The sequence below is a fragment of the Anopheles coustani genome, chromosome X (genome assembly GCF_943734705.1).
Source record: "Anopheles coustani chromosome X, idAnoCousDA_361_x.2, whole genome shotgun sequence".
NCBI classification, from domain to species: domain Eukaryota; kingdom Metazoa; phylum Arthropoda; class Insecta; order Diptera; family Culicidae; genus Anopheles; species Anopheles coustani.
Genome location: NC_071290.1, coordinates 13,643,104 through 13,665,130, shown reverse-complemented (window position 1 = coordinate 13,665,130; position 22,027 = coordinate 13,643,104). Strand labels below are relative to the sequence as shown.

The window sequence follows — 22,027 nt, the reverse complement described above, 5'->3', positions numbered from 1 at the left end:
CTACTAAACGTCATCTGTTTTTTGTTTTCAATCGGTGTCCAATATTTTTTAAAGTTTAATCTATACCAAACTTTTTTTTTTTTTATGTGGCACGACATCCCCTAGTGGGACAAGGCCTCTCTCCGAAGAGAGTTTGTGTGACCGAAAGACAGTATATTATAGATCTGTGGTCAGCCGTTCGTAATACCGGAGGGTGCCAGACTCGAGATTCGATCCCACACCTGTGGCGTGGTGTTTCCTCGCGCTACCGCTGCGCCATGGGCACCCCCAAACTTTAAGCTTGTTAATAATTTTACATAAATTGTGTGTTCTAGGCATTTTTCCTAAATTTTCTGATAATTGTTTTATTCACATTAATTCTTAATATTACCATTTTTAGATAATGACCTGATTATTTGATTGATTTCAGGAGACAAAACCAGACAAGCGTAAGGCAAAAGCTAATGAGTTGAAGACAAACTCAGATGCATTTGAGGCACAAATATTATCAGGAGACAAAACCATATGACCGTATGACAAAACCTGCATTTAAGCCAAAAATGATACCAGAAGACAAAACCAGACCACCATAAGAAAAAAGTTGATGAGTTGGAGACAAACTCAGATGCATTTGAGACAAAAATTGGTCTGTTATTTCAATCATGGATGGATTAGAGGTAAAGATAGGTGACAACGATTGTATTACGAATAAAGCGGAACAAAAATCAAACCCTTCTATCAAGACTCGACCATTAACTTTCCCAGATTAAATATGAATGTTTTGTGTTCTCATGTTTTAATATTCCGAAAATATATCGATGCACAAATGACCTTCTGCGAGACATAAATATGTCACCAAACGTAACAGTGAGACACTATACTAGAGTTATCTATCCTAAAAAGTACAGACCCAGGTTTCCTTCCAGACGTTGCAGGACAAGTTTCTGCATATAAACGTGAAATTGATGTCTGCATGGCGGAACGGAAAAACGACCTGGACGCATATGAAGAACGTTCCCGGAAGCTTCCTTCTGCATGTTTTCAACCCGGGGTGCTTGTTTTGCTTGCGCACAGATGCTCATTTTCTCAGCCTCCTATCCGGTGATCCAGTAGAAAGAAGGACGAGGGTGAGGCGGGGTTGAGATTTACCGCCGGTCCGAGAACGCAATTTACATCATTCCTTTTTTTTCTGTTTGTTGCTTGCTGTTCGGGAACCCATCCTTCAAAATTATGCAAAAGAAGACCCGGTTCGGCTTCACCTCGTACCTCGTGACCTCGAGTGCCGGGTTTTCCTCCCACTTTCCGGCGCGGGTTGGGGGTGGGTTATTATTCTTCTCACAATTATTCTTATCGATAAAATCCCCCCGCTCGAGATGGGGGAAAAAAGGTGAGGTGGTGGTAAAAATGCTTCAATTTAGAGATAAATTGGATTATTGGAAGGTCCAACATCATCACTTTTCATCCCCCCCCCCCCCCCCCCCCCCGGTTTCCCAGCCGCCGTCCCACTTTGCCAGATTGGTTGCGCAATTCATCGAAGGAAAATTGAGTGAGGAAGTGGGAGGGGAATGGGGGAGGAAAGGGGGGGTAGTGGCCGAAAAATGTAAGCTCCAATTTACCGAGCGTCCCTTTTTCTTAAGCCTTTCGCTTGCGCAGGAGGAAAAGCTGAAGGACGGCCGCACGGAAAAATTCATTCTATTCAGAACTAGGAGAACATGGGGCGGAGGGGGGGGGCGGTGGTGAAACAAAACACACGTGCCCCCACAGGGTCGAAATTTGGCTCTGTGTGTGTGTGTGTGTGTGTGTGTGTGTGAATGTGAAAGTGAAAGCACGGAAAAACATCTCGCCAAGCGATGCCGCCGTTCGTCCGTCACAGCCGGGAAAAGCAAAGAAAACGGTAAATAAAGGGCCGCCCGTTTTTTTTTTCCGGAAAGCCTCCGTTTCCATTATGGAAATGTATTCCACTAACCTTTCCCGGGATTACAACTTTTTCCGGCCAGCCAGCCCTGGTGCTTGGTGGGGTGTTGTTCCGGGCTACGGCGCGCTTTTCACAGTACTTAACGTTTTGCGCGTGTTGCCCTTCCTGGGGGGTGGGTGGTGGGGAGGGCATGGTGGGCAGTAAAATTGAAAGGAAAACAACAGGCCCCCGAACGACAAAACGAACGGCCCCCTGAAACACTCACGCACCAAAGTAAAACTCGGTTTACGTCACTTTTCATTAGCATTCCGGGGCTGAGCGCTCCCCTCCCCACCCCCATTTCGGGGGCTTTGTAGTCGTAATCAGATTAACTCATCGATATCGGAGCAGGCGCTCGATAGGGCAGGATCAAAGCCCTTCACCGAAAAACGGATCTCTCAACTCGGACGCCCACGCCTTCACACAACGTTATTTTGGATGGATGCAGATTTTTGAGGATCCTTTAATTAATCATCAATTGTTGAAGTGGAGAAGAAAACTTTCCATCAACCTCGACTGTCAGAAGGGTGGGGGGGGGGGGGGGGGGGGGGTCTATCTAAGGATGTTTGTCTAGCGAAAACGGAAAATGTGCGCGCGGGTAAAAGCGGGAAAATGGACGCCATTGAAATGTATATCGCGCTCTTTATAGTCGAATATCCTCTGCGCGAAGCAATCGATCGCGTGTAAATGGATTATTTATTGTTGTCTCGCATCCGCACTCTCTTCAATCTCCACCCCTCCCCCTCTTTCCATGTATCTGACCATTATGCGTAGGCGCCTTTTCTTGTGCCCTTAAATTCGGCTGCGTGCAATTAATTTCCCACAGCACCGAAAACCGCACCGGTGGAGACGCTCATTTCCCTCGGGAGAGAGGCGCGGAACGGGCAGAAGGATATTGAGGAAAATTCGTTGATCAACGAAGCCTGGGCGGGCGGGAGGGGGGGGGGATGCAAAATTTTCATTAGTTTGCTAACGGTTTCCGGCTCGACTGTTCGCCGTTCGCAACACTGGCTGGCTACTGTTGCCATGGCCGTGGTCCATCCCGCAGTCCACTCCTGGCCCGGGGAAAACAAAGGAACAACGGTTCCACCCCTCACCACCACCGCCACCATCCCTTCGCGCATTTATTTTTGCAAACGGGAATTGGCTCATAATTGGACTCGTATCACAATGCGCAATCAAAACCACGCCCCAAATTGGAGCCCGATCCTTCACGATGGCGAGGGGGGAGGGGTAGGGGGAGACAAGCAATCCGCTGCGCTCGGTGGAGGGTACGTGGCTGACAATAAGCCGCGTCAGCGCGCGACTTTAATTGAATATTCATGTACCGCCAAGACGATGAAGACGATGATTGCGTCATAGGCACAAACTCCCCTGGACATTCCCTTTGGAGTCTGTCGATTGCGGGGAGAGGGGGGGGGGGGGGGGGGGGTGTCGGCCATTGACCGTAGAGTGAACATTTTCCGTACCAGCTTTTTCACTTGCCCTCCACGAGAGCTTTCCGCTCCACAATGTTTACTTGGAAAAATAAACTGACATTGAGTAGGTTTCTCGACGACTGAACTGAATAGGAAAATTGCATCAGAAAGCTTTCAAGTTCCAACAAATTGTTCGTAGATAAACACGCTGGTAAATATTTGTTTCTTCAAATAAAATACATCTGCAATCGTCAAACTGTTGCAAATGTTTGCCATTTAATATTACTGTTAAGAGATATCATATCATTTAACAATATCACTCAAAATCATTACATAACAGCGAAACCATTACTTCCAAAAATACAAAAGAGAAAATTGTAGTAAAGAAGGATGTACGAAAATGACATTCATTTGCGGTTTTGACCGTCAGACGCATAAAATGTACTCTAACAAAATGTCATTTAAATATGTCACACTCACTTCATTATTCCGATGGTTATAGCGTTCGGTTACTAAATTACATGAAGGATAGTCTAATGTCCATTAAATAGATTTGTTGGTATAAATTTGTATGAGAAAATATTCTTTCAAAGTTTGTGACTCGATAAAATGGGTGTTTAGTTTGTACGACGTAAAAATCTTCTTACAGAAATCATGGTTCTATTATTATATTTTTATTAAGTTGACGTACATCTTTGCTTTCGAACTACCTATGAGTGAACTGGGTGGCCTCGGGATGAAAACCTAAGAAACCCCTGGTATTATTTGTGTTTTATATTTTTCACTTATTGGATAGCGAACGATATCAAACATATTTTTTCTAGTAAGATTTTTGGTTTACTTTTAATTTTTATTTTTCATTTTTAAACCCTTGATAGAATATGTTTTCTTTTGATTTGTTTCGGTCTAATCTTTCCTTTCGAGGTACCCCCGATGCACGGGCAAATGGGTCTGTTAATTAATCAAAGGATTTAATAGTAGAAGAGCGATTTCAAATGTATACGACCATCAAAATCAAAGTATTACTTGGTGGCTATTTGAATTTTACAAAAAAGTACATCGTTTAACAATAAAAATTATTTTAATTGGTAAAAAGAAGTAAATCAGAATAAAATGACAATGAGAAAAGTATCAAAGTGAGTAGTTCCCGATAAAACATAGTTTGTCGTCTCGTTTGAGGACTTGGGAGCCATAATTCAGATTGTAAGGGTATTGTTTAACTTATTAAGATTGGTATGTTGAATATGATGAATGTTTAAAGTTATATATACAACAAGAAAATAGTGGAAAGGAAAATTATAAAACAAACTACTGCAATACTTAATCATTAATATATTTCTTTAAAATTTATTCCTATTGATAAACATTAAAACCATATGACAATATTACAAACACATATAATGGATTACAAGTTATTATAACACAAATAAGTTCAACTTTGGCCATTACAATAGACATATTTAGGGTAATGTCTTGAGGGCCCCAAAATAGATTGATCGACATTGCTTACTTGTCTTACAATTAATCGTGACAAAAGTACGAAGGAAATGTGGCAGCCACAGAGCCCTACGTTAAAGTTGAAAGATGTCATACCGAAAGCGGGAAAATCAATTGAAACGTAAATCAAGCGGCATTGAAAATCAAATCAATACACCCAGAAAATGGCATCGAAGCTGAAAGATAATTTCTGAAGCGGAATTCAAGTCAGTCAACTAGAGTAAAGCTTCCAACCGAACGAAAGTGCGCTTGCATTACATGTGTTCGGAGTTAAAATGTTTGAAACATCGTACACGTAATGGTTATTCGTTTTGGAAGGTAAGGTAATCCACGAGGAAACACAACGCATTGTGGAAGAACGTTTTTATTTTATTTTTGAGGAAGAAAACTGAAACGATTTCGAAGACAACGTTCCCCTGTCGGGAGCTTTCCAATCGTTTGGTTGTAATAGCAACCGACTCAAACCACGTTCGCATACTTTGTTTGCAACCGACGGCAGCAAAGCTTCGCGTATGCAACGGAGCCGTGGTAAGCTAGTAGCTTACCGGTAAGCGGTACCGTTTCGCTCGAGTATGGTTTTCCACACCTTTCGTCATCGGCAAGACGCACTCCGCGTCTCCAAGGGTCGGTGTAAGATGCTGCTATAACCGCCGGTAAGGCTGCAACGGCTGTGAACGTTCGCGATGTCACGAGCGCTTTTGTGCAGCAATAGAACGCTGGGTTTTATTGCCACCGATTCCCGTCTCGTCTGACAGACTTCTTCCGCTCCCTAAGCTACCGACAGACGCTTACATACACTGCGTTCCAGGGTAACCGTGCGAGGACTACGCCAGACGAGCGTGTTGCAACCAATCGTACTCGCGTTGCTTGCATCCTTGCACAAACAGGTAAATACATAAGCACTTATTAAAAGTAACGTAGGTAATATAATAAAACTGATCAATCCCTTCCACAAACCGACGTCGGAAAATACACTCGAATGGAACGTTCCACGGAGTTTCTTTCCCGGGCGGAGTCGAGAAAAGATTTGCCCGCAACAAACAGTAGTAGTTGTTTCCTTTGTGCAACGAGAGGGTTTTGCTGTTCTTATCAAACCGGCAAACGGTACCATCGCAGTATGAGGGTGTTCGCCTCGCCATATTTTGCCCCAACAAACGAACGGGTAAATTATGCGCCCCCCTACATAAACCCGGTGGCAATATTTCCGATCGTTATTTTAATTAGGCCCAATAAACATGGCCAGCTTATTGTGTCATTTCTGCCATAGGATGGGCTTTCCCTTCCACGCTGTCGTACCGTGGCGTTGGTGGAGAAGAACTGAACCGAATTCCGTAACGTACCGTGAATCTGGACGGGCAGGCTCATCCAAGCAGGCGTCACGTTCTCAACCAGCCCGGCATTTACTTTCGAAACACGAACGGGTAAATAGTATTTACTCTAATTTACATTCATTTTAATCAAAATGTCCTTTCCAAAAGACAAAATAAACAAAGGTCTTACGATACGTTTTATATTTTCGGCATAAACCAAGTAGGACGAAAATATATTCACTCATAAGCACCAATAGAAGTAAATATCTTCCTTTGATGGTTATCGAACAGTGTTTTACACTTATTATACCGGTAATAGTGTTTATCTTATCATAACAAACATGTTTATGTTTTGTGATCGATTTTTGTATTTATTTTCCATCGTGAAGTCACGAGTTTTTGTTTTCAAAGGTCTGTTTTAACATCAGGTTTATTGTTGTTTTATATAACATCCAAATTATTTTTCAAAAGTGAGGTTCTCTTCATCCCAATCATTTTTTTTCCTTCGTGTGTTATAATAATGCTGTTTGAAGATATGAAATATTTTTATTAGACAGAAAAGCTACCTTGTTCGTTTACCCAAAATGGGTTGATTTAAAATTGTTTAAAAATATTCAATCCATTACAGATTTTAGTTGTTTTTGTATAAAGTTTTGTGTACACTAAAAACTGCTTTTGAACTACCACCTTTGAAATTTTTCACACATTATGTTTAAGCACTGCAGATGTATTGAATCCTTGTTTGATTCCTGTTTTTTAGTAAAATCATCCAAGTTTTACTTATTGACTAAATTCTACCATCCCAAACAAAACAATCTTAAAGGATCTCTACAGTACTTAACAAAAAAAAAAAAACTGCACATCATCAAAATGCAATAATTATATATTTCTGTCGATCTATATCATCTATATGTATATTTTAGCAACGTAGAAACATAAATAATCGTAGCAATTACGAGGATTTAATTAATATTAACTCAACTTTAGATTTATACAGGGTTCTAATTAAGAACTCGCGTATGCATGCATCGCTGGCTATCATTTTTAATATGCCAGAAGACTAAAGACAAAATAACTCAATATCATAAAGTAGAAAGATATACCTAGAACTGTTTCAAAGGAATTTTTTTCGGAAAGGGTAAGAGCATTGCTGTAGAACAAGTATAAAAATATAACTGTCAAGAAAAAAGAGTTCTTATCAAAGCCTAAAAGAATTTGAATTGTTTTTCAATCAAAACAATTTTTCTCATTTATGAATTAATAATATGACTATTGTTTAAGTTAGTAACTGGTCCTCCAGCTTAAATACACATCTCAGACGTGCTTCGTACAAGCTCGCTCATGTTGAACCATGTTAAAATGAAATACAATTTGCTGCTGTTCCGAATCAGTGTTTTCAAATCACGTAAAGATTGCGGCTGCCTTTCGTGCCGGTTTGGTTTGCAAAAGCGCCCGGTTGAAATGTGCGCCGTCTTTGGCAAAGTCTGGCTCGCTCGCTCTGGCTTCAATTTACGCAATCAGGTGTGATGTGCATACCGCCAACGCCGTAGTAATAAGAGCCGCAACCCGGTGGTGGTGCGTGCCGTTGCCTTTCCGAACCAAAGGGCTAAAGGCACGACGTTCGACGACGCGCGGATCGTACGAAAAATGAGGGCCCATCCTAACTTTTCACCCCCCTCTGGTCGGCTGGTTGGTGTGAAAACCACATGGTGTGGCAGCCCCCCCCCCCCTCCCCCCCACCCGTCATTAGCGAGTGGAAAACTGATTCGAGTGAATGATGTCTTAATTAGAATTCCATCGGGAGATGAAAGGCAAATGTTTACGGCCGCAATCAGCAAACGCATTGTTCGGCGAAGCGTAGCCCGTTTTCGGCTTCGTGTGTGTGTGTGTGTGTCCCCGGCGACCGCAACTGCTTGCCATTATTACGCAAGGAAGTGCCCGCAAGAAGCAACATTCATGCACGTGTGCGATGCCATATTGCATACCTCGCAGGCGCACGACGGAACCTTTCGGAAGAAACGACCATTTGGTAGCCTATTATTATTATTCGCGCAACCCTTTTCCGAACCCGTATCACATCACACATCAACACACACACACACATACGATCAGACGGTACGCGAATTTAATTTTGACAGTTGGAAAAGTGGACGAGTATCGGTTTGCCTTTTTCACCAAAAATCTTGCCGTGCCACCGAACCAATCAAAGTGAAACACTTCGTTCGGCGGGAAAAATCCTCGCTCCGGTTACTTGTTTGGAAAAACCAAGGGGGTGAGGGGAAGGGGATGGGGTTAGAAATGATCGGAGATGATTATGCAGATTAGTATGCTCAACAACCAATTGAAACCTAATTCCATTTCAAGAGTGCCGAGCGCACACACACATACACATACACACAGACACTCACCCACACACACACACACACGCACACTTTCTATCGTTTCGCGTGCGTGCGCTTTCCATTAGGAGTGTTTTTGGGGCGATTTTATTTTTGTTTTACCCTCGTCCGACGAAAAGGGGGATGAGGGAAAGCGAAGGAAATTGAGAATCGGGAAAGTGCGAGAATAAAGAAAAACGAATGTAGTAAACTCGTCAAGGGTCATACGGGTGGGTGAAGTGGTTTTCCAAGCAGCGTGATGCCGCGGCTTTTCACACATTCGGAACGATGTTCCGAGGATTTTTTTTTTATTTCACCGAACCGCTGTTCCTTTTGCTCGGTGGAAAAGGAAGGTAGGGAGGAGTGGGGGAGAGGGCGGGAGGGGGGGGGGTATGTAAATAGGAAAGCGTACAAATTTGCGCCCACCGAAGCGTGCGCCGCGGAGGTGAACATTTCCCAACGCGCGCTCTCTCTCTATCTCTCTTTCTCTCAGTCACTCCTTCCCCCCCCCGGGGGAGGAGACGGATATTTTCTTCGTTAGAAAAGCAATTTCGGCTCCAGGGCCACTTCATTGCGTTCCGCCTCCTTGGGCAGCTCGGGGATTTTCCATCCGGTCGGCCCCGATGTCTCTGGCGAAATTCCGTTTCGATTGCAATTATGAATCCCCCCTTTCACCCCCCTTTCCCATGCGTTGAGGGAGGGAAGGTACCAGAGGGGGTTGGCTAGGGTTGAGATTGAGAGCATTCCTAGAACTCGGATGAGTTTTGAAAGGTTTACTGGGGCGTAGCGATTGAATTTCCCGTCCCCGTACCCGACACTTATTCCGACAGGACGTATGTTGAACTTGTTTATGGGCTCAAGTGTACGTGTGTGTGTGGGTACGTGTGCGAATGGTTCTCTACGCGTATGCCATTTGCACACCGGGACCACACCTTTGGGACCGGCACAACTACAGCGCTCGGTCGGTGTGTGTGTGTGTTGAGAGTGTTCGGGATCTAATTTTATCTTAATTTAAAATGAAATTAGAATTTTTCGCACCATCGCACATCGAATCAGTAGCAACCGGGTGGAAAGGAAACGGATGGGAGGATGTCGATGGGGGGGGAGGGGGGAGGGGAGGTATTTTAGAGCGTGTGCGAAGTGAGCTTTTCCGACTTCGAGCCATGGCAATCAGTTACACCGCGCGCTTTTCCCACACCAAAACGCTCCGGAAAAAACCGCAACGATTTCATCGGGTTTTCCTTCGGGATTTCCCCCACATCGGGTGAGGTGAGGGGGAAGTGTCGCACGCTCATCGTCAAGCTCCAAGTATCCTTTCGTCCCGAAAAGCAGCGCATGATCTAAAGCTGACACAACTCGACACTTCAAATCACGAAGCCACCGGTGCCGAATGCCATTTTACACAAGAAACATTGTATGTGCGTGTGTGTGCGTGTGACTGTATGTGTGCCACAATCATCACGTAAACCGAGGCCGTGCGTCAAGTGTCTCGGCAGGTAGCAAAAGTTCGCGTTAAAAACGTTTCGCCTTCATGCGAACGAAATCCGAAACCGAACGCTTTCAAAGCTGATTTAATGGCAAAACTCCTCCGTCCCGGGGTTCGACGGGGGGGTGGGGAAAAACGGGCTGCAAAAACGGCAAACTACACCTCCGGGGCACCGGGGAAAGGTTATCACATATTTGGATAATTTTAATTTTAATTACTTCGATTGCGATTCAAACGAACGGCGAACTTCGCTCCAATCGAGGGTGACATCGGAGTCGAGTTTCGTGCCAAGGGTGAGTGAGGGTAGGCAAAGGGGAAGGGGAGGGGAGCGGAGAGGGGCGAGAGTGAGTACTTTCCATCCCCCTTTTGTGTGTGCCCTAGATAAGCGGCGGCACACAAAAACAGTTTTAATGAAGTTCTGCTTTTACATTCGGCACATCCAGGTTTTCCGCCATTTCGGTACGGGACGCAGCTGCACCGGCGGATGCGAAATTACCATTAAATTGAGTTAACGTTGCACGCGGCGCAGACATTTTCCCGCGGTGCACGGTGCAGCAAGCGGCGTTTCCCCCCCCCCCCCCCCCCCTGTGCGCTGAACAAAAGCCGACCATTCTGGCCCGGGAAATTGAAGCGAAAGCAATCATTTACTTTATTGCGCATTTGCGTGGCACAATTTCGTGGTTTTCTTTCGTCCATCACGGCCCCTTTTTGGGGCCAGTTCAATTCCCGCCCCAGGTATGTTAGGACTTTGTTGGTTTGAACTGTACTAAAGTACCTAGAAAGGAGAAACAACGACCTGGTTTAGCAATTTATAAAATCTTTGCCCTTACCCGAGCGTTACTTTTTTAACACGAAGACTACCATATCACCGAAAAGTGGGTGACAGCAAAACTCAGTTCGTAAAAGTGTTTGACCCATAAATACATGAAAATGCAACATAAAAATTATAGTAATATTTTATATCAGTTCTTAGGGAAGCTAAATTTCGATTTAGCCTTCAAAAATTGTTGGTTTGGTAAATGTTATATACAAATTTTATTACAAAGATTGTACTAAAAAATGTGCTAAAAACGCTTGGCAGTCAACGTGGTAATAAATAACAATACAACGTAAAAACTATAGTAATATTAAAAACAAATTCTTTGACACGCTGAGTCTTTTCTTGGCTTTCGAAACCCGTCGGTTTAACAAATGTTATAAAAAAAAATATTAAAAAGGCTTGTACTAAAAATGTGTGGTAAAAACGCTTGGCAGTCAACGTGTTAAGACCATTTATTTTTGTCAAATTCCATCAAATAACCAATACGTAGGCTGTCGCTCCAGGTTTAGGTTCTTATGAAACTTTCCCAGCATGATTAACACTTTCCGTACCGCGTCACCCAAATATGGGTGACAGCAGTTCTAGTTCTAAAAAGTTTTTTGACTCATAAATAAATGAAAATGCAACATAAAAATTGTTGTAATATTTTATATAAATTTTTTGGGAAGCTAAGTTTTTGCTTGGTCTTCGAAAACAATTGGTTTTACAAATATTATAAACAAATTGTAATTAAAAACAATGTACTAAAAACTGTGCTAAAACGCTTGGTACGCAACGTGTTAATTCCAACATTTTGTCATCGAGGTCTTTTTTGCACGCTTTGTTAACAAATTGACTGCCACGTCACTCAAAAACGGGTAACAGCAGCAATCAACATTAGCTCTTTACACTAATAAAGCGCTGCACTTATATCTATGTAGGCTAAAGCAACTACAAAACTGTATCCTCTCGGGAGTCTAATTGTTGGTTGGTTTACGAAAACGATTGGTTTGATAAATTTGCTAACCAAATTTAACCGAAAATGATTGTACTAAAACAGCGTGGCTATCAACGTGGTAAGGTGGGCAGTTCAAAATATCGAGTTATTAAAGTGGAATGGGGAACAGCAAGGTCTCGTCATGGCATTAGCATTACATAGGACTTTGTTCTGTTCTTTTGCTGGAATATATTTGCCCAAGTTTGACCCATACTTTGATATTATATACGCTTGAAACTGTTTACCTAATGTCTTATTTCGATTTTGCAAAACCCGCAAAGTAAGTTATGTATTTTTCTAATTATTTTTGTGTTTGTTTGTCACTCTTGTATTAAGCGGGTTCGATATCATTTGAAGAACCATTTGTGTTTCCGACTATTGTTTAGATTTTCTTGAGCTTTATTGTGTTTTGCATTTGAATTGGTTTAAAAAACTATCAATAGAAAATGTTCAATTTAGTTGCACACTGCAGTTTTCACACTATTTTATTCTTTTCAACTTCTCTAACAAAGCTTGGTATTCGTTACGAACACCGTATTTTGCAAACAAACAGAATACAAAACAGCTTGAACTTTTTCAAGTATTCGTCTATTTTTCCGCAAAGTTGCTTTAGCGGTTTAGGTAATGCAATGGGATAAGCTGATTGATACAATTTAAAAAATGTGTATGATCGGAATCAGTTTGTAAATAATTTTGATTATAGATAATGATATTATAAAACCTCTTGGGAAAGCATTGATTAAATTTGGTTCCTCATTAGGTGTGTTGTTTAATCTAATTTGAAATTTTTGAAACAAAACCCTGAAAGTTGAGTGTGGTGCAAGTTTTTAGAATCTTCAATGTTTGGATGCTTGGGGCCCCAAAAAGGCTTAATCGGCCTCGGTCTATGGTTCGCTTCGACAGGTACATTGATAAGGAACTACATATCCAGCGGTTATTCGCTAGTCTGAAGAAAGTACAACGACTCCGAGAACGTGAACTTTACTCAAACATTTTGAGTGCTTCCAAATTTGAACTCATTTCATCAAACAACAAAAACATAAGACCTATTTTGAACCGTTCGGTCGAAGCAATGTTTAATGGATCCCCATCCCTGTTGCGGCCTATGTTATAAAGAAGATCCCCCATGCCTTTGCCCAAGCGCGCCACATAATAAACCATCCTTTGTGTCGGCGAACATCCTTTGCCGCAGGATTTATCAGTTATTGACAGGAACATAAAGCGGGAGAACAAAACAGAATCGTTAAGAAGCTCGCCATCGCTGATGAACGTCGGGATAAGTTTTGGCGTAGGTTCTAAAATACTTCTCAGCTGCAAAAACCGCAGAGAAAAGGGAACCGGGGCGGCCAGGGAGGGGGCTAAGTATATGCTAATCACAGCACCATGGCCCGCGAGGTGATGATGTATTTTTGGACGCAAACTAAGCAACTCTTGGTGGGGCGCAACAGTCGAAGGGGGGTTTTTTTGGTTCACGAATAAAAATCCGTATCGCGGATGGAGGTTTACGAAAGGCGGGAGGGGGTGGCAAATAGTATTTACGAAAAACTTGTTTCATCGCGCAAGTTTTTGCCTTCCCTTCTGGTTTCGGTTACTTTCTTTTCGTCCGTTTGCTACTTTTCTTTTGGCGAAAGAAAGGTCATATTAGCGGCTCAACGTTGCCCGTCGGGTTTTGGAGGTAGGGTTTACTTCCATTAGTTATGCCTCGTTGACGTAATTTGCATCCTGCTACCTGCCTGGCTGCTGCGCTAAGAAGCGCGCCAGCATTCCAGCAAAAGGCAAAGTGAACCGAAGACGAGCAAAACAAAGGAAAACGGGTTTTGGTTTTTCGTTGTGAAAAGCCATAACGGTCGGACGGTGGAGAGTCCTAAGCCTTTGTCAGATCTTTTCCCAAGCATGTGTGTGTGTGTGTACGCGTTCGTTTTTCCACCATTTTCTTTAGAGTTTCTTGTCCGCTTTTCCGTCCGCCTTCGGTCCGCTGCAAGGGTTTGTAATTATCATCGTCTTCATTAGCGAGCTGAACGGACCGAAAGGCACGCACCGGAAAAGGGGATGGTTTTTATTCGTTGTGTTTTTTTGTGCTTTGCAAAACCGGGCGAGGAGCGATCCCGGCCCCGGGAGTGACAGCGAAACATCAAAGAGCCCTCCGAGGCCGGTTCCGGTTCGAGAAGAGAACCGACCGAGCCGGGGCACAAAATGGCACCCTTCGCCTTAAAAGCCCCCCTATTTAGCATTCTCGGCATAGTGCCTTCCCTCCTCCCCCCTCCCACCGGTACAGGAACGGGCACTCATCTTTATTCATCCCGTTTTGCTGGCCGCGGGCGTGGTTAATTTAGCTATAAGCAAAACGCACCACTAAGTTTCCCTTTCGTCCCGGTTTCGATTTTCGCAAGCTGCAATTCCAATCGGTACGAACGATCCTTTCCTTTAATCGGAAAAATCGGAGCTTTTCGAGCTCAACTTGCGACTAGTTACCGGTTTCTACATCCGAGAAAATATATTGAAAACAGCAAACATTTTATTAAGGTAGCTGAAAACGTAATGCCACTATCGGAGTTTAGCTGAGTATCTTATGAAGGGGTATTTGTTTTAATTTCTCTTAAATAAAAAGTCCAAATTAAACTAAGTCCACGTAAACTAATTTTTATTTGCACAAAGTGTTAGTGCGTTCTAGTAAACGCCCAACTGTTCAGTAGATTTAAGCAAACTCACATCTGAATAATGTTTAACATAGATTTCCTTTATTGCATTTACTTATAAAATGAAAGTGAATGAAATGTGAGAAAATATAACAAACAAAAATAAAGTTAGAATGGACATATATGGATACTGTCTTACATATTTTAAAATATATAAAGAATGCTTTGAATAATATGAACTGTTTATTTTTCAAACAGATAAAAAAGAAAAAGAATATTCAGGTTTGAAACTAATGTGAATATATCTGATTGAAAAGTAAAGAAATAAATTACTCCAAAAACTGTTTCTTGGAAAATGATATTGTCGATTTAATAGGCAATTTATCAATGATGTTGCATGAAATAAATCATATAAAACATAATTGAATGAAATGATATTGAAGTACTTTGAACTTAACCCCTTCAACGTCTTTCCATCTCGCGAAAATGGTGCAAAACATGTACAAAAAAAAAAAATGTGTTTTGGAAGCACTGCACACTGGAAATAGAAGCAAAATGGACTACAAAATCTGCCATGGGGAAAGCAGCACAAATGTCAAAACTGTGATTGATCCCTTTTTCTTAAAATTGATAATATTGAATTTTTTAAATTTTTGAATAAAAAATTGTACATGCATGGTATATGCTTTCGTTCTCAACAAACACTAACCAAGTGTGGCGTAAGCTTACGTTAAAGTAATAATAATTAGCCTTGCTAGCTTTAAAAATTAATCATCCAATGAGGAAAGACCGTAGAGTCAAACTCGTTAACGTTATTATTAATATTCACCAATGTAAATAAACAATATAAATTGAAAGTAAACATACTACTAACATACTACTAAATGAATTACTACAGTGAAGTAGAAAATGATGAACCTTACATGAAAAAATATTTAAAATTACATCAACGAATGATCAAAAGCATGTTTTGTATCTTGCATTTGTTATAAATGAGTACCTTTGTCGACTTGTAAGAAGGTACATGACTTATAGGCAGACTTTTGAGAGATTTGTGTGCTTCTACATGTATTTGGGAGTTTTGTCTTGAGCCACCAAATGTGAAATTTAGATTCGTTGCTTCACTTCACAATTGCACCCCGACTCCAAGCCGAAAACCCGTTCGTAAGAGTGATTTGCACAAAAGCTGGACAAAAAATACTTCCCTTCGGATAATGCACGCTCATCATTCGATGTTGATGAAAAACGGGGTAAAAAAGTTAACCAAGCAGAGAGAGAGGGTAAAAAGAAAGATGTGGCAGAAGAAGATCACACGCTACAGTTTTTCCCAGGGCTCGGGGAAGAAAGTGATTGCACATCATACCGATTGCGATTGAGAGTATGTTTTCCATCCCTCCGTGCTTTCCCTCGCCGAAACCCATTTCCCACTGGGCATTTTCTTTCACAGAACGGGTAGTACGGTGGATGTTCCTAATGTCCTTTTTATTCCCACTCGAAACCCCCCTCCCACGGATTTGTAATGGAAGCGAACGGTTTGCCATTGAATGTTGAAGAAAAATAACCTCATCATACACGGAAAACCTGGAGAAAGAAAAAGGAAACACATCGAGTTGGACAGGGCCCAGCGAACGCACCCGGCTGAAGTGCGGGAAATTTGAATATAAATACGATAATAATGCACAACACACAGAACAGCACGAAAAAAAAAGAGGGGAAAACAAACTCGAACGGAAACAAATCGTTTTCGTTCAATCCATGGATAGGTTTGATCTACGGAAGGTTTGTTGTGTGGTGCTGGTGGTGGTGGTGGGTGGTCGGGGCAACTTTTCCCGAGCTTAGCGAGGATAAATAAAAAAAAGAATCCTACCCGCCACCCCCCGCTGGAGGCCGGAAAAGGAGTTTTCTAGTACGATTTTGTTTTTCCATTTATCAATCAAATCCTTCGCCATTTTTTCGCTCTCTCATACAGTTTCGATTTTTGTTCCCTTACCCTTTTGCCCGGGGGTGTGGGGGCGGAAGGGGAGGGGGAGTTGAGATGGGAAGGGAAGGGCCGTGCAAGGATGTTTATTCGTATTCGGATTTCATTTTCGATGAATTTCAAAAACCGATCCTGGCTGTTGTGTTTTTGTCGTTGTTGTCTTCTGGTGCGTTGTTTGTATTTTCTGCCGCTCGTGTGTGGGAGTATTATTGTTCAATTGTTTCCTGTTGCGAGACGTCTGGTTCCTTCACACACACACACACACACACAGTCCCACGCGCTGCGAGTGTCAAATTGAGCGGCGGAAAAGGACAAGATCAAGGATTCGGTTAGCACACGTGCCCGGAGCGATGACGTCACGGGCGACGTTGACGATGACGATTGTGGATAGTGTCGTCGAAATATCGTCGATTGGACGCATCGGTTTTCCAGTACAACGTGGGGTGGGAGTTTTCACCGAAAAAGCGAACTCGATGATTTTCGTGATCGGAAATTTAATTTTTCCCATGCCTTGCGCGAACGTGCCCTCGACTTCCGCCGGGGACGAAGGAACTGTTTCCATCTGTTTGCACACACACACACACACATATTTATATATTTTTGAATAATCGACGGTTTCAAGATGGATCGGGCACCGCGTTTGGGGCTTGCGGCATGTGTTTGTTAAAAATTTCGTACCAGCAAACTTCAGGCGGCTACTGTCGGTGGTTTGGATCGCCAATTTTTTCCGGTCCACCGAACCACACCAACGGACCAACGGGTGGCCTTTTTTTCTTTCCTTCTCTCCCCCTCCCTCTCTCTTGTGCACCTTTATTCCCCGAAAAACGGACTCGAAAATCATTCGGTCCTCGGAAAAATCCGCCCCACTGAGCACGGCCGCAGGGAAATACGCAACGCTGACAACGGATCGCACAGTGGGCTAAGGTAGAACAACCAAGTGGATATTAAAATTTTTTGATGAAATTATCAACGCTTGAAATTGAATAAATCTGATTAAAAAACAAGGAAATAGTTAATGTTTTCATTGGACATCCTGATGACACCACGTTTGTGATGCTTGAGAAGGATATATTCAAGAAAAGAAAAGTTCCATACAATACCACACAGAATGCGCTGTTTGTACATTTACTTAACAATAACCTATATCTCAAAAAGCTGAAGCTGTTAAGTACCAAAAAATCACGTTTACGTAAGCAATCAAAAGCGAAAGTAGCATACCGTTTTTCGATTACGTTTTGTGCGAAAATGCTCCCTTTTGTATTCATCACTAATGTTTGGAAGCCTTTTTTTTCGCCTCATTTTGTGACTAAAACCCGGTTCTTCAATTTAGTATATGTTCAAATGAGAGAATTGTACAATATGGCAACGTCAGTAATATCATAACATATAAGTAAATGAGAGAATTGCATTAAGATGCTTAAAATACATATTTTAAATGTGGTGAAACTTTAAAAAAAGTTTAAACATTTTATCTCTTACCCCTTTTTATGTAACTTTACTATTGAAATAGTTTATATCATTCAAAAGGGCACTACTTGGAAAACATTAAATCATCGGTAAAGGTATCCGGCCCGCGCTTCTGGTTTCCTTTTAATCATTTGGCCCCGCTGCAGGCCCCTGCTCTAAACTGACAGCATTATACCTATTTCAAAAAGTTGTTGCAAATTAAATATGTGACATTTTTCAATCAGTTTTACTTTCTTTCGTTTCCTTTGCACCTCTCATTTAAACCTTTTTCCATAAAAACACTTCCATGACACTACTTTTCCTGAAATGTCCACCTCGTAGCCCAGCGTGGCTCGCTCGTCCCTTCGGAGTAGCTTTACCGCCAGTGATATATTTTTTTTCCGCCATCCGTTGGAGCTTTACGTTTGTGAGATGAATTTTAATTGGATTGGATTGCTGCGAGCGTTTTCCGCTTCGGCGGGAAAGGGAAGGAGAGCGGGAGCCTCGGACCGGAGCGCTGGATGGGGTTTCCCCCCCCCCCCCCCCCCCCCCCCGTCGTCCATGGGTTTTGGTCACCGAATTTTTCAAAAGCCGCCTCGAGCGAGTGCGAATCGGTGAGCTGCTGTTGTTTTGTCAAGAGTTATGCGCTGCGACGAAAAGTGTTTTAAACTAAATTTGAATATAAGTACAAAATACTTCATGCAGGACTTACGTCTCGCTAGTAAAATTTTGTGATTGATCGACTTCTTGAACCAAATTATGGCAATTCTGGGCCATTCCGAGCGACGCATAATCGAACGCCGTTCCTCGGAAAACCACCTGTATTCGAATCGACCACGGCTATATTCCCTCCCCCGCCCCTCTCACCATCCTTTTCCCCCCTGGAAACACCACTTATCGGTGTGACTGTACGCGGTTCCGTTGCGCGTTTGATGTGATCAATGCTGATGAGCCTAATAATGTTTTGATCCATCCCGATGATCCCCAGCTCCTTTCCTATTTCGAGCAAGAGAGGGGTTGCGGGGTGCGGGTGTGGAAGGCCCCGAAAAAGCCGTTGACATGGACGAACGCAGCCTCATCCGAAAGGATATGACATAATTTGTCATTAACGATAATCGAATCGGATCTTGCCGGGCCGGACATGCAAAACCCTTTTGCCCTGGCATCGTATCAATTATGTCCTAGACCTAGGGATGGCTTCCAGTGAGTGGTGATGGCCTGGTGTGCGGGGGAGGGACTCCAAAGTGTACCGCTTTTATCGAGCGAAAGAGCGAAAATCCGGTTCGGGCGACGCGATTGGGGATCGAACGGCTCGCAATACAGCTCAGTGGGCAGCTGATGGTCCGTGGAAACCCTATCCGCGGGGTGGGGGTGGTGGTGGTGGTGGTGTTGTACGGGTCCGTGGGAAAGCGCTTTAAAGGCCCCGGGACCTTAATTGATGTACGCTTATTAAATAAATGAAAATTTTCTGCAGTTGACTGATTACGCCGGTGATAACTTTATCGTCGCTCTTTCGACTCTCGAACCCTATGCCGACGTAGATAAAATACATACATACACACATCTAATATACATAAGCACCGTAGCGGTCCCTAAAATCGGGCCGCTTGTGTGAAAGCCCTTCGCCAGCGAGGGAACGAAGGGAAAATAAGGGCACAAGATAGACGCACGAACGAACGAACGAGCGAACATAATCGAATTTCGACCCGAGTCCCTTATCCAACCCAGTCGGACACGCTCGAATGGGTTCCTAAGGGGTTAAGGCCCTCGGATTTGCCTTGCGATAACCCGCCCCCCGGGTCCCGAGCGCCAAAATGAAGGTTCGCCATAGCGCAAGAGTAGGGCGAGGAGTGGGAGTGCGGGCTGCTCGATTTGGGTCGACCAGCAGATAAGCTCGACGAGCGCGTCCCGGTGGCTTTGCGAGCGCAACCAATGGTCCTCAACCCCCCCCCCCCCCCCCCCTGACCAGATGTGGGACGGAATGGAAGAGAATAAAGTTAAACGGGCTCGAACCGTTTGATGGAAAAAATTAGTCATCGTTTGAAGTTAAGTAAGGTGCCGCGAAATGCGAGGAACCTAAGCCGTGCGTAAGCGGTAGTGAAGCAGAACACACGAGAGGAAAATAAGGCGAATCGTTGCAGGTTGTAAAGTGTTGAGGGGTAAAGTGAGGTAAGAAATACCCCTTAAGCTCAAAATATTTAATTTTTGTAGTTCTATATAGAAAATATCCCAAAATTTCATATATCGATATGGTCAACCATCTTTTCAACAACCAAAAACTACTTAAATGGCGATAAACTTGTTAAATAGACACTAAAACTAAACAGTTTTCGGAACACTCTTTTCCACACGTTTAAATTGTGGGGCGAAGTTATCAACATAATGTGGCAGTTTTAAACCTTGTAAAACTAGGATAATGAGGCACCGGTTAAGATCCTCCTCTTCCTACTGTTACACATGTGCGCCTGAAGGTATGCAATACGTAACGCATGAAGCATGCAACAAGCGCAGCAAGCGGACTGCACAAAGTCTACCCAAAAAAGGAGTTGGTTATACTTTGCATATATACCAAATATGAACCCTTCAAAAACTCATATGACGAAATTAACGAATTAATAATATCATCCATTGCATACTTTTAGGTGGCGTACAACAGGTGTAGCCACAACCAAAAACACGACTTCCTTGTTTACTCTGTTCACAAGTCAATTACATGTCAAATTAATTTAATTGGACCAATTTCACACTTATAAAGGTTGGAAAACTTGAATGTTTTGCTTCATATTTTCAATAATGTATTGCTATTATACTCATAAACCTGTGCATATTATCCCCTGATGAGGAAGTTTCCATTTTTGTCGGAAATGTTCATAACCAGAATGAATGTTTGCTGGGCAGCCATATTTCACTTTAATACCCGTTATAGCTTGTACTATCATATTGAAATCTTATATGGTTTCAATCAAATTTAGCTAGAGATTCCCTGCTTTTTGCAATAAGAGGAAGCAAACCTCTTTGTGACGCTGTTGTTGATAAACGGTACACACACGCCTCCGCAGATTCGTATAAGAGAGTAAATCAATTACATACCGATAAATCGCCTCCGTAAAATGGATGAATAACAAACGTTTCATTACCGACGTGTATCACACCGCTGACACCGTTGCAGGTGTGGAAGGCTGCACTAGCTCCCGGGTAGTCCTTTACCGTGCCGTGGTAGTAGCAGTGTTCAATTTCCTGCAACAAGACAAGGAGAAGATTTAAGAGAAAAGTTGAATAAGTAAGGTTAGCAAGGTATTCAATGATAATAAAGGTGAAGAGAACTCTGGAGCTGTCAATAATTAGGATATCTTTGATAGAGAACGAGGAAATTAATAAATTATCATATTTTTGAATGCAAGAAAGTGAAAGAAAACATCAGCTGAACTGCGGTAGAAACTCTGTGTTTTTCAATTCTTAGATTTGTAGTTCACTTTCGATTCATCTAAGTCTCTTTTCAACATCCAATATCTCCTTTCCCAAGAAGCGTTCAGCCATTCTGTTTGGAAACGAACAGTACATCAATTGACAAATTTGATATAAGTTTGCCATATCCATTTCAATGTGTGATTCTTATTAATCACTATCTTTTTGTTATTTCGAAAAATGGTTGATTTTTTATTCTTCTTAAGAAATAATCAAACATTCTCATTATCTGTCGTTAACATGGTGTGTATAGTTTCAATTTTTAATAGAAAATTTCAATCAATATAAATATTGGAAGACCTTAACGTGTATTTGTATTTGTTCTTTGAGCCATTTGAAACATGAAAACTTCTTTTAACTAATACTTATAATTCGTGTTAATACTTATATTGTAATACTTATTATACGCATATTGTAATACATATTCATTCGCTTGTTTATCATAAACATAACATTCTTCGTTGTTTCGATTCCATTGAGTAGAGGTTTTGAATGGAAGCCGATTATTTAATCGAATGTATTTCCGAAAGTTTTCCATAAATTGTACCAAGAATGGTGTGTATAGCTCGGGGCATTGGAAATAATGATATCCTCTTAGACTTTGTTGTTGTAGTCCACGCTAATCAACTCCGCAAACGTGGAGTGGGTGAAGCGGTAAGTAACGCCATCACCGAGCGTTAACCT

At 42.4% G+C, this 22,027-nt stretch overlaps 1 protein-coding gene across 1 annotated transcript in view; it reads right to left on the bottom strand.

Annotated features, from left to right (window-relative positions):
• Positions 1-22,027, bottom strand: part of LOC131269312 (uncharacterized) — a 229,508-nt gene that overhangs the window by 66,534 nt on the left and 140,947 nt on the right. The window contains exon 7 of the mRNA XM_058271663.1: positions 20,969-21,115. Within this exon, the coding sequence (XP_058127646.1) occupies positions 20,969-21,115 (147 nt within the window). The remainder of the gene's footprint in view (positions 1-20,968; positions 21,116-22,027) is intronic.